This window comes from Heterocephalus glaber, unplaced genomic scaffold, assembly GCF_053883595.1.
Source record: "Heterocephalus glaber isolate CG9 unplaced genomic scaffold, H.glaber_assembly_v1.0 deba00001579, whole genome shotgun sequence".
Lineage (NCBI taxonomy): Eukaryota > Metazoa > Chordata > Mammalia > Rodentia > Bathyergidae > Heterocephalus > Heterocephalus glaber.
In genome coordinates, this window is record NW_028258360.1 from 993,436 (window position 1) to 1,009,781 (window position 16,346).

A 16,346-nucleotide genomic window follows, 5' to 3' on the forward strand; every position below is an offset into this window, starting at 1 on the left:
TGTAATACATGAACTTTGTGTCTGTTTAGTTTACTTAAAAGTGTTTTCAGGATTCATCCATTTTTTACCATATATCAAAATTTCATTCCTTTTTATGGTTGAATAATATTCTATTGTGTTCATATGCCACATTTTGTTATTGTTCATCTGTTGATGAATGTTTGGGTTGTTTCTACCTCCAACTATTGTAAATAGTGTAGCTATGAGCATGTGTGTGTATTTTTATTTGCATATCTGTTTTCAATTATTTTGATTTATATAAGCTAGGGGTAGAATTGCTGGGCTATATGGTAACTTTTTTGAGGAGCTTTTAACTCCTCTCCATGGTCACTATATCATTTAGATTTCTACCAGGAACATATTCAGTTCTCAATTTCTTGCCAACACTTGTTTTTTTTTTTTTAATTCTTTCTCTCCATGTAGTCCAGGCTGTCCTTGAACTCACTATGTAGCCTAGGCTGGCATTGAACTCATGGTGATCCTCCTACCTCAGACTCCTGAGTGCTAGGATTATAGGCATGTGCCACCATGCCTGGCTTTGTTATTTTTTAATTATTGCCATCCTAGTGTATGTGAATATCTTATGGCAGAGATTGGCAGAATGTATTAAGAAACATAGTCCAACTATATGCTATCTATAAGAAACTCATTTCAGTTCTAAAACTTTTTAGAGGATGAAAGTAAAAGGATAGAAAAAGATAGCTCATGAGAACAGTATCCAAAAGAGAGCTGGAATGGTGGTAGTAATATCAGACAAAATAGACTTTGAGTGTGAAACTATTTTTTTTTTTAAAGTCAGGGTCTCACTCTGTAATTCAGGCTGGACTTGAACTCACTGTGTAGCCCAGGCTGGCCTGGAATTTGTGGCAATCCACCTGCCTCAGCCTCCTGAGTGCTGGGATTACAGGCATGTGCCACCATGCTTGGTCAGAAACTATTTTTTAAAAAATTAATTTTATTGTTACATTTTAGATATACAGTATAATGCCATTTGTCACTGGAAATTTGCACCTTTACATAATCTCTCTTGGTTCTTATTTTTTCCCCATTCCCCTGCCCTCCAACCCCTCCATCCCTCCATATTTACAAAGACTTTGTTTCCATTTTTTCATTTTCTCATATTAATTCCATTCCCTTCTTTCCTTTCCCCTACCCCTCCCACTTCCCCTTCCCCTTTGCCCCTTTTCTTCCTATTTCATGTTATCTATTGTACCTTTTAGTCCTTATTTACACTTTCAGTTTCTCACACTAGAGAAACTATTCGGTATTTAAACATGTATGTTCTATTTATTTCACTTAAGAGAATTGCCTCAGTGTGTATCCATTTAGCTATAAATGTCTAATTTCTCATTTTTTATGGCTGAGTAGCCTCTCAGAAAACTATTATAAGAGACTGACAAGGTATTTATATGTTGATTAGCAATTATAAATGTGTACACCAAAATATAGATTCCCCCAAAGATAAAAACAGACACTGACAGAACTGAAGGGAGAGAGAGAGAGTTCTATATTAATAGTTGGAGACTTTAATACTACCTTGTAAGTATAGACAGACTAAACAAAAGCTTGTTAAGGGACTAGAGGACTTGAACAACATTGTAAAGCAACTAGACCTTGATGTGTATAGAATGTTCTAACCAATAACAGTAGAATGCACTTTTTCCTCAAGTAACTATTAAAAAAAGTGAGTGGTGATTGAATTAAAAAGAATTATTGAAAGGAAAACAACCAAATGTGAGCAATTTGTTTTGATGGATGGCTGTTCTCTTAAAATAGTGTGGGAGTCTCTGCAGTAAATGAATTCTATTTATCCCAACCCCCCAATTACTGGGGATTAAACCCAGGACCTTCACACTGAGCTATATCCTCAGTCCTTTAAAATTTAAAAAAAAAATTTTTGAGACAGAATCTTCCTAAGTATAATTATAATTTATAACTTCTTAACAAATGTATACCCTGTTCATTTATTTGCCAATTTGGTCCTTGGTAGAAGATAGAGTTAATATCCAAAGAGATTTAGTAAAAAGTGCCTTAAAAAAAGTTATGTTGAAAATTGTACTAAAAATATTCTCTGTGGAACTCATTATAGAATGAGATGTTGGGGGCTGGAGGTGGAGCTCAGTGGTAGAGCATGTATTTAGCATATGTGAGATTCTGGGTTCAATCCACAGCACCAAAAAAAAAAAATTAAAAAGTGCGATACTTATATTGAAGTAATATGGTCATTTGAGGTTAGAATGATGTTCCCTGGGAGATGGAGACATGTGCCTTGTAGGTTCTTTAATTTTTTCTTTCCCATCAATATATGGTGTTACAGCTTGTATCTGGATGTTCCAGCTCATAGACTTATAGGGGGGATTTTTGGAGGTGGCCAGATTTAGAGTATGTGAATATGGATTAAGGGCACGTGATAACTAAATTAGCCCACTGATTGGTTTATCATAGTTCTGGATGTGGCTAATGGGAAGGCCCACCCTGAGTGTATGTGGCATCAATCAATATGCTTGTAGCTTAGCTGGGATAAAAGGGAAAAGGAGGCTCGCTACTTGCTGCTTACTGCTTTTCTGCCTCCTACCTGTCTTGCCATGGACTGTTTCTCCTCTGCCATGCTACCCTGCCGTGGAGCCAGCTGACTGTGGACTAAAACCTCTTCAAATAAACCTTTCCTCTTTTAACTTTGGGTGTCAGGCATTTTGTTTTAGCAATGAGAAAGTAACTAAGACATATGGGAACTTACAATTTTATTTCCCAATTTACACATTAAGGCTTAAGCATAATTTTACATGATCTCATGTTTTACTGTTGTATTTGCTCCACTGCCTCTCTTTTTGTTTCAGTCCTTCATATTCTTTTCTCTTGTTTTATTGTTGTGCATTCTTGTATATCTTTTCTTTTTTCTATTACTTGATTGAAAAAAACCATGTATACCATCCAAACAATTGGAAACACACTGCAATGTGAAAAAACATTGGTAGGTTTGGAAACTTCCTGTCTGTGAATGCCTTCAGCTCTATCTGTACACTGATTTCTGATACATGGAACAGAGTTGAGGATCTGTTATTTACCTGAGCAGGGGAAAACAGGCCAACAAAGTCATTTACTTCTACCAAAGTGATTTACTTCTACCAAATCATTAGTGTTATGGGTTGGTATATTTTAACTTATAATACATATTTATTATATTTTTATATGTATAATATTGATTTATTCGTATTTAAATTTAATATATTTGTTATATTTACTATTGTCAAATTAATAGATTATAAAATTAAATACATTATATTAAGTAATATATGGTATATTACTAGAACATGTTTATAAATTTGTACTTCATTAGTAATATATATATTTGATAAATGAAACCACAAATATGTAGTTATATATTTATGTACTTAAAAGGTTGGCGGTTGGCTGAGGCAGGACAAAATGCTCTGTGCTCACTTCACACCTTTTCATTCTCCAGTGGGAAAAACTCACTCAGAATTACCTTTTTGGAGGGAGAGTAGTAGTAGAAATGTTGGGCCGGGGATTTAGCTCAGTGGTGCCACACCTTCCTCGTAAGCACAGGGTCCTGAGTTCAATCCCCAATACCAAAAAAAAAAGAGAAGGAAATGTGGATAATTCACAGTTGAACTGCACCATATACATGTTTACTGTTTGTGAGGTAATTAGAAATCCCAATTACTATTGATACAAATGTGCATCACCTCAGTCTGAATTGTGCCAAGCTAAATGATACACTTTATATGTAACTAAACTAACTATATCTAATTTGTAAGACAACAGTAAAATCAGTCAAAAATTATGATTAAATAATACAAAACAAATAAATGCATTAATAATGAAATTCATATCTATAATTTGTTTGAATTTAAATTATTTTCTTGTTTATACCCACAATAGGCACTTTTCAGTGTGGCCACATGGTATGTTGCATCCAAATTTTCCAGTAGATTCTGAGTTAGATTTTTTTGAACAAATCTAGTAATGTGCTAATTCTTATTTGAGTCTGTGCAGTTATCATTAGTTCATCAGAGCTTGGGCCGAGGATGTAGCTCAGTGGCACCACGTCTGCCTGGCAAGTGCAGTCTGGAGTTTGATCTCCAGTACTGAAAAAAAAAAGAACTCAAGGGCACCCCATTTTTATTGCCCTTTCCTTGTGATGTTAAATAACAAAATATTTACTTTAGGATACATTTTCTCTTCCCACTGGATAGTCACAGAGTAAGAGAAGATTTTTCTTTGCTGTACTTATGTTGGGACGAAAGTGATGGATAATTTAACCATCTGCAATGTAACTGATCACAGACAGGAAGTAGAGAAGTTTCAGTTTTGGTAATAAGCAATGAGGCTTGCTTTCATGATTTGCACGTCATTGTATTTCATAATGTGGTTCTGTAGATCATCGTCATCACTTCCTAGAGATTTCTTGAATTCAGCCATTTGCTCTGCTACTGTCTTTGTTTAAACCAACGCCATCTCTTGCTTACACCACTGGAACAGCTTTCCCAATGTGCTCCTCCATTGTAGTTTAGAATGCCTTGAGGACATACAGACTCTGGAGGTTTATTGGCAAAATACTTCCTAACACCTTTGGGGAGTGAGGGAAACTGGACTGAGGGAGAAGTTGAATTGGGGTGAGATTCTTTGTCAACAAAGACCTCAACTAACCCTACAGAGAAATCTTGGATATTGGCTAATCATAATTGCTATCTCCCCTCACCCCAACTACTTAAAGCACACTTTGTCCCATCGTCATCCTTGCCACTTGTTGAGCAGTTCTGGAAGTCCTCTTTTGTGAATGTCTTTAGTTATACTGTCCTGGCTGCCTCAATGTCCTGAATTGATTCAAAACATTTACCTTTCACCGTCATTTTGACTTTGGGGAAGGGCCAGAAGTATTTAAAACATACAGTTATTTTCAGTCATTCTGTATATACCTGTATCAGTTAACTACTGGATATGGCCTGTCCCTAGGATGGGGCAAGACCTTAGTCAGAAAGCTGAGGACAAGTCATCTGTCAGTTGCTAGTACTTCCAGCAGTTTGGGGGGAAGTTCTAAACTAGAGATTTGGGTGGATAACCTTATTTTACAATTTTGATATTTTTTATGAGTTCTCATTTCTGTTTTCAGATTTGCATTATGATTTTTGACTCATTCGGTGAAAGATTGGAAAACAACTGAAAAATTCAAGATTTTGTTATAATATTGATGTCTAACTTAATTGCTTTGTGATCAATGAATATATCTTTTTAGAATTTTTCAGATTTGATGAAAATCTCTTTGGGCCATTCACTCTAAATATATATTCCATATTTCCTGAAAATATTACATATCCTCTAATTACTATATGCCATATTTTATAGGTGATCCAATAAATCAAGCCTACCTGTTAGGATATTCAAATCATCTAGTTGTTTTGGATATTCACTTTTGAAAAAGTAGATTTCCTAATTTTTCTTGCCTATCAGAATTTGCCTTTCTTATATCAATAGGTATATTATAGCATGATGTGTATCTTCTTGGCTAATTTTAATTTATATCAAAATGTTCTAATTTTTTATTTTGCTTTCAAGTCTGACTTTAAGTGATATTAATATGCCTAAACAAGGTTTATTTGGTCTTATCCTTGTATATTTTTCCATCTTTCCCATGTGCTAGTGAACTGCTGTTTTTTTATATGCCTCTTATAGGTATATGGACTGGATTTTTATTTCTTTAGACTAGTAGTGCCTGTCTTTTTAACTGGATAATTGAGTCTATTTACTTACTACATAGTCTACTATAATTTTATTTACTTATATTTTTAATTTTTTGTTTGTCCTATTGTTGGGATTTTATTTTCTCTCTGTTCTTGACTTCTTTCTGATGATGCTTTAAAAAAAAATCTTTCTTGTTCTAATTCCATTCTTCCCTCTATCCTTTTTCACTATGATGGAAATTTTATCTTCTATTTCTATTCTTTCAATGTTTGCTGAAAGATACTCCTTCAGGTGTCTTTCATCCTTGACAGTGTTTGATGCTGCCCATGTTTTACGTTTCGGCCATTCTAATAGACATATGTGTTTTAATTTGCAATTCTCTGATGACATATGATGTACATTCAGTTTTTTGTTATTTGCCATCCATATATCATCTCTTTCTTTTCCTTCTTTCCTTCCTTCCACTAGGTATTGAACCTAGGGCCATGATTATGCTAGCTAGGCAAGTGCTCTACCACTGAACCACATTGTCCCAATTTTTTTTTTGAGATATAGTTTTACTAAATTGCCTGGGGCAGGGTTGAATTTTTAATCCTCCTGCCTCAGTGTCTTGAGAAGCTGGGATTACAGATGTGTGCCACCATGCCTGACTTATCTATCTTCTTTATTTTGAGGTGTGTGTTTACATCTTTTACTTTTAAATTTGGTTGATTGTTTTCTTATTATTGAGTTTTCAGAACTCTGCGTATTTTGGATACAAGTTCTTTATCAGATATATTTTCTGTAAATATTTTCTCCCAATATATGACTGTGTCTTTATTCTCTTGAGAATGTCTTTTGCACCTGAGTGTGGTCTGCCCCCTTGGAATGGCAGGAATATCACAAAATTTGAATCTCTCTCAAAAGAAAAGTCTTTACACAGTAGAAGTTTTTAAGTGTAGGAAAGATTAATTTATCAGTGTTTTTCTTTCTTGGATTGTCCTTTTAGCGTTATATATATTTGGCTTTTTTTCCAAAGTTCATTTGACTATATTTCTGTGGGTCTGTTTCTGGCTTCTCAATTCTGTTGCATTAAGTTGTCTTCTCTTTCACTAATATCATGCTGTTTTGACTGCTATAGCTTTGTGATAGATGTTGAAATTGGTTCATGTCAGTCTTTTAAATTTTTCTCATCCTTTAATATTATTTTAGCTGTTATGGGTCTTCTGCCTTTCCATACAAACTTTATAAAGTGTGTTGATATCTACAAAATAACTTGATGGAATTTTTATTTGTTGATTCTGTAGATTAGGTTGAGGAGAGTTGGTATCTTGACAATACTAGATCTTCCTATCCATGAACATGGACTGTTTCTCAATTTAAACCTTTCTTGATTACTTTCATTAGAGTTTTGTAGGTCTCGTCAGAGATACTGTGCATATTTTATTAGATTTATGCTGATTTCATATTTTGAGCACTGATGTAAATGGTATTGTTTTTAATTTCAGCCAACTGTTCATTGCTGGTTTATAGGAATGCAACCAGCAGTTGGGTGTAGGTTCCAACAACTTATATAAGGTTTTAGGTAGCAAGCATAATAAAATTCATGGAAGCATTTTTTTATAAATATAACGATAAAATCTGAATGTTCACAGTAGAACGGGCAATACAGCAGTATGCTCATGTGGTAAAATATATTACAGCAAGAAAGATAAAAGATATATAGCTACCTAAATGATTAATTAATACATTTATATAGTAACTTACTTTGCATGTTATTCTCTAGGCATTGTTTCAGCCACTGGAGAAAACAGTGAAGACAGGCAAAGATCTTTGTCTTCATTTCTTTAAAAATTATTTTACAGCAAACAATGTAGAACTGGATTAAAGCAAGAGTCATTAAAGTGGGTGAAATTTTGTTTGGGTATGGGATATTCATGATTTCAAAGTGTCAGTCTACAGATGATTTGCTAATTACAAAGAGCAAATGGCATGTTTTCTGTGAGGAAATTTAATATGCACCATCTTCAGTAACCAAACATAACTTTATCAGTAATAAGACAAATGGAGGGTTTTTTTGTTCCTATTTTTTGGCTTGCTAGTGTGAATACAAAAATAAAGATATATCAGCAATGTGGTGTTTAAATGTTTTGTTAATCTGATTTGTTATTAAATAATCAGGTATATTCAAATGGTGGAATTCCTGGGCCTTTTATTTTTATCTCTTCTGAGACTCCTTTATCCATTATTCTGTCTATCTAAAAGTCTGTATTGCTCCCTGAACATCTTTTAATTTGTTTTACTTTGAACTTTTCCTTTAAAGAGCAAAGGTCTTGCAATTCATTATCAATTTTTTTTTTTTTTGGTACTGGGAATCGAACTCGGGTCCTTGCACTTGCGCAGCAGGCAGCGAAACCACTGAGCTAAATCCCCGGCCCAATTCATTATAAATTTCTCAAATGTTGTGTCTGTCTGTCCTTCTCTTTCAGTACTGGGAATCAAACTCAGGGGAGCTATACCACCATTACACCCCCAGGCTTTTTAATTTTGAGACAGGGTCTTGCTAAGTTGTCCATGCTATCCTTGAATTTGTGATCCTCTTGCCTCAGCCTCCCAAGAAGCTGGGATTATAGGCATGCGCCATTACACCTGGCTTCTCAAATGTTTTGAAAAGAAGACCCCCCCCATCAAAGTCATACCTCCTCTGGGAGCCATGAGAGATTTCTGATTAGTACCACCAAATTAGTCATAGGGCATTTTCCAAGAAGTATTTCACTTTTCTTTTTCCATATATCATGTGAAATTATAGTTCAAGGATATGTAGTTAAAACAAGAAAAAAATCGAATGTGGGTCCTTGCGCTTGCAAGGCAGGCATTGAAACCACTGAGCTAAATCCCTGGCCCTGTGACAGATTTGATTTTTTTTAAATAAAGGATCTATAAAATTTATATAGAAGTCTTTATTCTCTGAATTAAGTGTGTTTTATCATTAAGATGTCATTTAATCAGCTTTGAACATTAGCAGGTCCTGCCCTACCATGTGTGGGGTGGGCTTGCTTGAAGAACAAGGTTATTTATTGTATCTAATGTAAATAAACATGGCTCTGTCAGTCAGTCAAAAAAGAGTTCTTTCTGACTTGGAATCCACGACTAAATGGGATGGCACCTAAGGCTCTAGAGTCTTCCTTTATTTCGTATCGTTGTTACATCTAAACTATTGCTGCCTCAAATTCTAAAACACACTTTAAGTCTGATTTTCTTCTCTCTTGTAACCAAGCAGATCCAGGTCACTGCTGTCTGACATGTGGACCAATGCAAAGCCTTGTGCTTAGTCTCCTTGTCTCAACAATTCATTCACTGCATAGCAGTGAATAGCCGAAGTGATCTTAGAAAATACTCTCTGAGACCACTTCCTTCTCCTGTGTAACACTTTCCAGCTTGTCTTTCTTTCAGGAATATTCCTTCCTAGATGTTTTCCAGCTCTATCTTATTCAGATTTAGTTTAAATATCAGTTTCCTTAGAGAAGCTTTTTCAAGGAAAGGTCCTCCAATTACTCTCAATTACATCCCTCGGTGCTGTTTGTATTATAGCACTGATTACTATTTTACATTAGATAGCATGTGTATCAGGTGCATGCATGTTCCTATGTCATTTTCTATTAGGTAGAAGGCTCTGTGAGAACAGGGAACTTTCTGAACTGTTCATCTTTGTGTTCCTCAGAACCACTTCAGTGTTTGGGATGTAGTATATATTCAGTAAACATTTTCGAGCAAATGAATGAAAGTTGGGTGATAGAGTTAGAAGATTTCTTGTTTTGTGGTATACAGTGTGAACCACTGTTTTCTGAGAGGCAAGGAAACCAGAGAAGTCTTGTCCTGCAGTCAAACCTGCCCTTGAAGGTCAAGTCCAAAAAAATGAGGATAGAACCATTTAGTACATTTATAACCTAAGACCCTGTATTATAGATAGGTAAGTTAATTAGATATCTTGTTGGCAGGTAGACAAGACCTCCCTTAAGGCACCAGCCCTCCAGGAGCCAACACAGCAAGGAACCAACATGGAGAACAATTGAGGCACATTCACTAGTTGGCATTATAAAAAGGAAAAGAAGTACTACTTTCCCTAGAGATAGATAGCAGTGATTGATATTCTAAATGGGAAATTCCTTGTATGCGACTTGTCTTCCCATTTGATTCCCATTTAATCAATACTAGCTGGGTGACTATACTTGTAATCTTTTTTAAAAAAATTCTTTTATTGGTAGATTTTAGGTATACAGTATGTTTACATTTATCATTGGGTGCTTGTACCTGTACATGATGTATCTTGGCTCTTATTTTTTCCCCATTGCCTGTGCACCCTTCACCCCCTCCACCCTTCCCTATTTACATAGATTTTGTTTCCATTTTTTTTCTTTTCTTATAATTTTTCCTTTCCCTTCTTTCCTTTCCCCTTTCCCTCCCACCACCCCTACACCTTTGGACCTTTTCCTATTTCAAATTATCAATTATTCATTTTAATCATTTTAATCCTTATTTACACTTTCAGTTTCTCACACTAGAGAAACTATTTGGTATTTACACATGTGTGTCCTATTTATTTCACTTAAGAGGATGGCCTCAATATGCATCCATTTAGCTATAAATGTCTAGTTTCTCGTTCTTTATGGCTGAGTAGTACTCCATTTTATAAAAAATCCACATCTTCTTTATCCAGTTTCCAATTGCTGGGCACTTAGGCTGTTTCCAAGCTTTAGCTATGACAAACTGTGGCGCACATATATCGCTGTGGTATGATTCTTTTAATTCTTTTGGAAAGATACCCAGCAGGGGAATAGCTGGATCAAATAGGACCTCTAGCCCTAGTTCTTTGAGGTATCTCCATACTGATTTCCACAGTGGTTGCACCAGTCTGCACTCCCACCAACAATGGAGAAGGGTTCCTTTCTCCCCACAACTTCTCCAGCATTTGTTATTCGTTGATTTCTTGATAGCAGCCATTCTTTCTGGGGTGAAGTGGAATCTCAGTGTTGTTTTCATCTGCATCTCTCGAATGACCAGTGATGTTGAACATTTTTTCATATGTTTATTTGCTGTTTCTGCTTCTTTGTCTGAGAAATGTCTGTTCATTTCAGATGTCCATTTTTGAATTGGGTCTTTGAATTTGGGGAGGTCTGATTTTTTTCAATTCTTTATATATTCCAGATAGTAGACCTTTGTCTGAGGTACAGCTGCTAAAAATTTTTTCCCACATTGTAGGTTGTCTCTTAGCTCTGTTGGTGGTTTCTCTTGCAGTGCAGAAGCTTTTTAATAAGATGAGATCCCAGTTGTTGATTCTTTGTGCTAATTCCCATGCTACTGAAGTTTTGTTCATAAAGTCTTGTACTTGTAATCTTATTAGTTGGTCATGGTTTTGTCCCACCTCATGCCCACCTTGTAAATTTCCACTGGGTCTTATAGTTTTGTCCCACTTTGTACCCGCCTCACCACATGGCTTTGCTGTGTAAAACATCTTTGCAAAGTGGGTTGAGCGGGCAACCCACTTTCCAGTCCTCCTTCTGTCTCTCTAAGCAGAAGCTTTCTTTCTCCCAATAAATTTTTCCTACTCTTAACCTCCATTGTTCCTAGAATTCATTCTTCGATTTTAGAGAACACGAACTCACGTTTTGGATATCTACTAGGTTTGGGAGTTACATCTCTTCCCCCTGTGTCATCTGTATTTCTTTAGTATTTTTTCTCATATAATATTTGTTGGATTTTTGAGAAAGCATTCATTTCTCTAATTGTGGAGAGGGGAGATAGAGAGTAGACACTCCCTCAATGCTGGAAGTAGAGTTCAGGTAGATGGTTCATATCTATCTGTCTCTGGGTCTAAGGAGTGCAAGAAGGCAGTAGCAGTTGGCAGCTAATGAGAGGGCCATACAGGTAAGGAAGAACTGGAACAGCACTGGGACCTATGTCTTGCTTTTTATTGTTGTTGTTTTTTTAAAGGCATTTCTTCATACCAAGAGATTTGCCTCCTTTTAAAGCCTTGTAGAATTTGTAGATTCCATGTCTAGACTAGTTAAGAAACTATAAGTTGTTGACCTTCAAATTATTGATCATTTCTAATTTCTTCAGGAATGCCAACTTGTTACTGAACCTTTTATTTCCCTCTTCTTTTTTTTTTTGAATCTTGTAACTTACCTTACCCAGCATTTTGTAGACACAATAAGAAAGTAGGGATGAGGGCCTAGCTGTTTGGCAATATCTGACATCATTTGTATGGAATATTATTTTCTCCCCCATTTGTCTAGATCTTGTTTCTTCGTGGCATGATAACAGTATCAAAATATGTACTGTCTGAAATTTAGTGACTTATTTGGTATAAGAAATTGAGTAGAAAACCATACTTTTACATTGTTTCAGTATATAGCTCAAAAATTAGATTAAGAGTTAGCATCAAGTATAAAGGATCAAGACATGATGTACATATGTACTGGAACCAATACCCCACAATGATTATACTCATTATGTATTGCAGAGATTTCCAAAAAAAACAAAACAAAAAGCAAAGTGTGTCAAGCCAGGCCTGGTGACTCATATCTGTAATTGCAGCTACCAAGGAAGCCATGGCAGGAGGGTCATAAATTCAAACCCTGCCTAGGCAATCTTTTGAGATCGTATCTGAAAATTAAAAGGACTGGGGATGCAACTTAGTGCTTCCTCGGTTCAATCCCCAGTACCCACCACCACTACCACCATCGCCAAAAGAGAGAAGAAGGAAAAAAAGATATAGTGTCACTAACTTCAGCCAGTTTCTCCCTCTTCTCCCCACATCACCAACTCTTTTATATTTGGCTTCTTACATTTTTTGTTAGGGAATCTTGCCTTCCTGGTTACATGTATTAACAGGTCTCATATTGCATTGGCTCTTCTTTTTTTTTTTTGCTACCAGGGATCGAACTCTAGACCTTGTGCTTGCGAAGCAGGCTGTGGAACTACTGAGCTAAATCCTGGCCCTTGACTCTTCTTTTTTTGCAGACCATATTGCCTTATTATATAGTACCCTATGCTCTGATGACTTTTCACATTTTCTGAGCACATAAAATAATTTGTCAATAAGAAATTATTATGTGTTTTGTTTCCCCAGCTGCATCCTTGTGAGCAAGGACTATTTCCTTGTCTTATTTTGAAATGCACACATGACTGTATGTATAGTCCAGAGTCCATAGTAAATGATTAAGATGAGATTAGTACTGGAATTTAAAAGCCCTGTAAATTTCCTACTCTTCTGAGGGAACTGAACATGGTAGACATATGGGTTGTGGATATCACACATTTTGTGGTTTCTTGTTGCATGACTAAATAATTTTGCTGGTGAATTAATAACATTTTGGGATGGTGGTGGTGGTTGGATCCATTTGTCTAAAAGAGACTAAATTATTGAATCCACTTTTGTAAAAGAGATCTTAAATTGTTGTAGACAACATTTTGTATCTTGCCAATTTTGAATTTTTGGATAATTTTTCACTCCTCAAAAACAGTTTGTTCTTCAGTGATTTCAGTGTAAGTCCTTTATGTGACATTCATTGTGAGGCTGCTGCAGTGAATGAGACAAATCCCATTCTTCCTGCTGCTCTGCAGAGCAAACTTCAGGCAGTATCTCATGCACAATCCAGAATGAGAGCATACAAAATCTTCTCAACTCTGCCCTCAGTTTGTGTTTTTGATTCACTGCCATCCCACAGATAATCTATACTTTGACTGAATTGTTTCAGTCGTTTCTTAAACTTAGCTCATGCCTCCCTGCCTCTGCTTTGTTTCCTAAAATGCTCAAACCTGCTCATTCTTCATAGCCTCATTTAAGCAAACCTTTTGGCATTGTGCTTTTCTCAACCCTTTATCTCTCTACCCTCCTATGATCCTTTGCTTTTTGAATTGTCAGTGTTAAGAGTTATTTGGGTCCTTTGTCTTCTCTTCCTGGATTATAAGGCTCCAATTTAAGAAAAATATGAAATTTATCTTTTTCCTCTCACTGCACTTAGCATTGTTTTAATGCCATCCCACATAAGCATAACAAACAAAACCACCATTTTAATTATATTAACTATGAAATATTTAGGAAGCAAGTGCTATTTTAACTAAGCTAAAGTTAAGGTGTTTTGTGGTGTAGGGGGTCAAAGGTCTGTGACATTTGACCCCCTCTTCCTTTTTCTTCCAAAGATCGTATAGCTAGAGTTTAGTGCTATTACAGAATCACAGGCTGGGGGAGGGGGTGTTTCTTTAATGGCTCACTGCCTTCTTCTTTCTTAAAGAAAGATCATAAACAAATGGTCTTAAACATATAAGTATTTCTATCCTGTTTCCAGAAAACCTTTAAAGAAGGAAACTACAGCTTTTCTTGATGTAATGTTTTCAGTTTTGTGTTGAAAACTTTACAGTAACCAAATGCTCAATCTCCTAATTAACAACAATTTTATGATTTCATTTTCTTTTATAAACATTAGCTGGAAATGACTTGTTTTCAGCCTTAGTTTGTATTTTCATGATACCCTGTTGAATGTGTGGAGTAATGGAAATTTATCTATTGTTAATTAGGAACCCTGGGTCTTCAGTCCAGCCCATAATATAATAGCTATGTTTGGTTTTTCCCAATACCGTCATGTCAGTTCTTGCTGCTAAAACCTATAGGGATTCCCTGTAATTTTTCAGAAGGAAATACCTAAAGTACCTGGTAATAACTACTGTGGAAAAAAGGGAATTTATGCATGCAAACAGCAGTTTTGGGGAACCAAAGGTGGGGGGAGATATTGATTGATCCCTGGGGTTGTGTAAGTTGCTTCTTCTCTTTGGCTAGTTAATAATATATCTAGTTCCAATTTTAGAATTCACTGTCAAATAATTTATTTATGTTCCCTTAGCTTTTATTTCATTTCTAGGGAAAATGTTATAGTTATTGATATAAGTAGTCTTTGGTCTTTTAAAATGGTCACATTTCCATTTGAAAAATATGCATGAGATCATTACACTGCTGTTATTTTCCTGACTCTGAAGAAAGGAACTTTTAAATAAATTAGTTATTGTCTTCTGCGTTATTGAGCATGTGGTCAGTTGTCATGTTCATACATCCAGATGATCAAAGTCTGAACTTCTGTCTAATTCTTCCCTGCTGTTAGGCTACCCTGTCATGATCAAGGCCTCAGCAGGTGGTGGTGGGAAAGGCATGCGCATCGCTTGGGATGATGAAGAGACCAGGTGAGAGGCTGTCCAAAATACACTTTTGATGAAAACTGCAGTTACCAGAGTTTTATTAAAGTGACAGGTAAACATATCCAAAGCATAATGGGGCAATTATAGTGACCATCTAATTTTTAATTTTTAAATGGGATAAAAATTGAAATTATTCAGAGACCTTCCTTATCTAAATTTTAATGATGACTGTTGTATTATAGAAAAATTTTTGTTTTTTTAAACAGTAACAAAAGATTTTCTTTTTGTTCTTAGTGTATTTTAAAAATAAGAATCTTTTTCTAGGCAAAAATTACTAACATTTGGCTCTTTAATTTGGTGTGGTGTCTAGAGAGTTGAACCAAGTATATTTCATTGAGAGTTTATATGTTACCTCAATATGTATTTGTTTTCCTTTGTGACAAAATTATCTCCGTAGAGGTAGTCCATCACTTTGATAATTTTTTAGTATGAAATTCATTCTCTTCTTTCTGGGTTTGAAATTGCTTCATGTCCCTTATATATATGCCTTTTGTTGTAAATTTGGAACATTTCTTTTTTACTAGTTTCAGAAATCAGAAGTAATGTTTAAACAAAAGAAACCTTTTACTGCAATGCTTTGATAGCATTATAGCTATTAGAAAGTAATTGTTCAACCAATTGCCTGACATAAGCAAGTTTTAAGGCACTCTATCTGGTTTGTATTTTTTATTTTTAGATTTGTTAGTGGGAGAGATTTGTGTCAGTTTTAGGGATTGGGGTTGAAAAATCACAGAGTTATTATTTTATTATTAGTCCTACTCTTCCACTTGGAAGTAATCTGGTCTTCCAAATGGTTAATCCTACTTTCTTTTGTTTTCCTTATTTCCTTCCACATTCAATTCTCTCTTAAATCTCATAGGAACTAAAATCTGGAGTAGTCTGAAAGTCATCTTCTAGTACAGTGATATCCAAGACTTACTTAGAAATTAGCTTCTACAGTGAGAGGGTAAGGTGAAAATCTACTGGAGACAGAATATTCTTCATTCAGACTTATGGAAAGGTACCGCGTTGGGGACTTGCACCGACACTTTTAACTGTATAAGAACACTGGATTACAGAACCATTGTTTCTTTGATTGACATCAGGGAAGGTACTTGGCTTATGTTGTGAGGCAGTGGTCTTTAAACTCTAGCCTCTTTCACACTGGTACTGGTACCAGATACTGACTGAGGTAACAATAGGGTCTCTTCTCCTATCTTAATGCCATGTCAGGAAGAAGAAACACATTGTATGGGCTGGCAGTAATTGTTGAGAGCCTATTTGATAGGCACTGTTTTAGTTAGGTTTTAAGGAAATAGCAATGAACAAAACCAGAAAATAATCCATTTCTTCATATATTTTATGTGCTTAATCAAGGGTTCTTACCTTGAAATTAAGGGAAGGTATTCATGAAGATAGACAGGTTTTTAAAA

At 35.5% G+C, this 16,346-nt stretch overlaps 1 protein-coding gene across 19 annotated transcripts in view; it reads left to right on the forward strand.

Moving 5' to 3' along the window:
- The window catches only part of Pcca (propionyl-CoA carboxylase subunit alpha), a 399,147-nt gene that overhangs the window by 155,944 nt on the left and 226,857 nt on the right, over positions 1–16,346 (forward strand). For all 19 annotated transcript variants that reach the window (XR_015443859.1, XR_002387412.2, XM_087193202.1 and 16 more), the window contains one exon: positions 14,841–14,919. Coding sequence is in view for 17 of the 19 variants with exons in the window: in XM_087193202.1 (XP_087049328.1) it covers positions 14,841–14,919 (79 nt within the window). In the remaining 2 variants the exon portion in view is untranslated. The remainder of the gene's footprint in view (positions 1–14,840; positions 14,920–16,346) is intronic.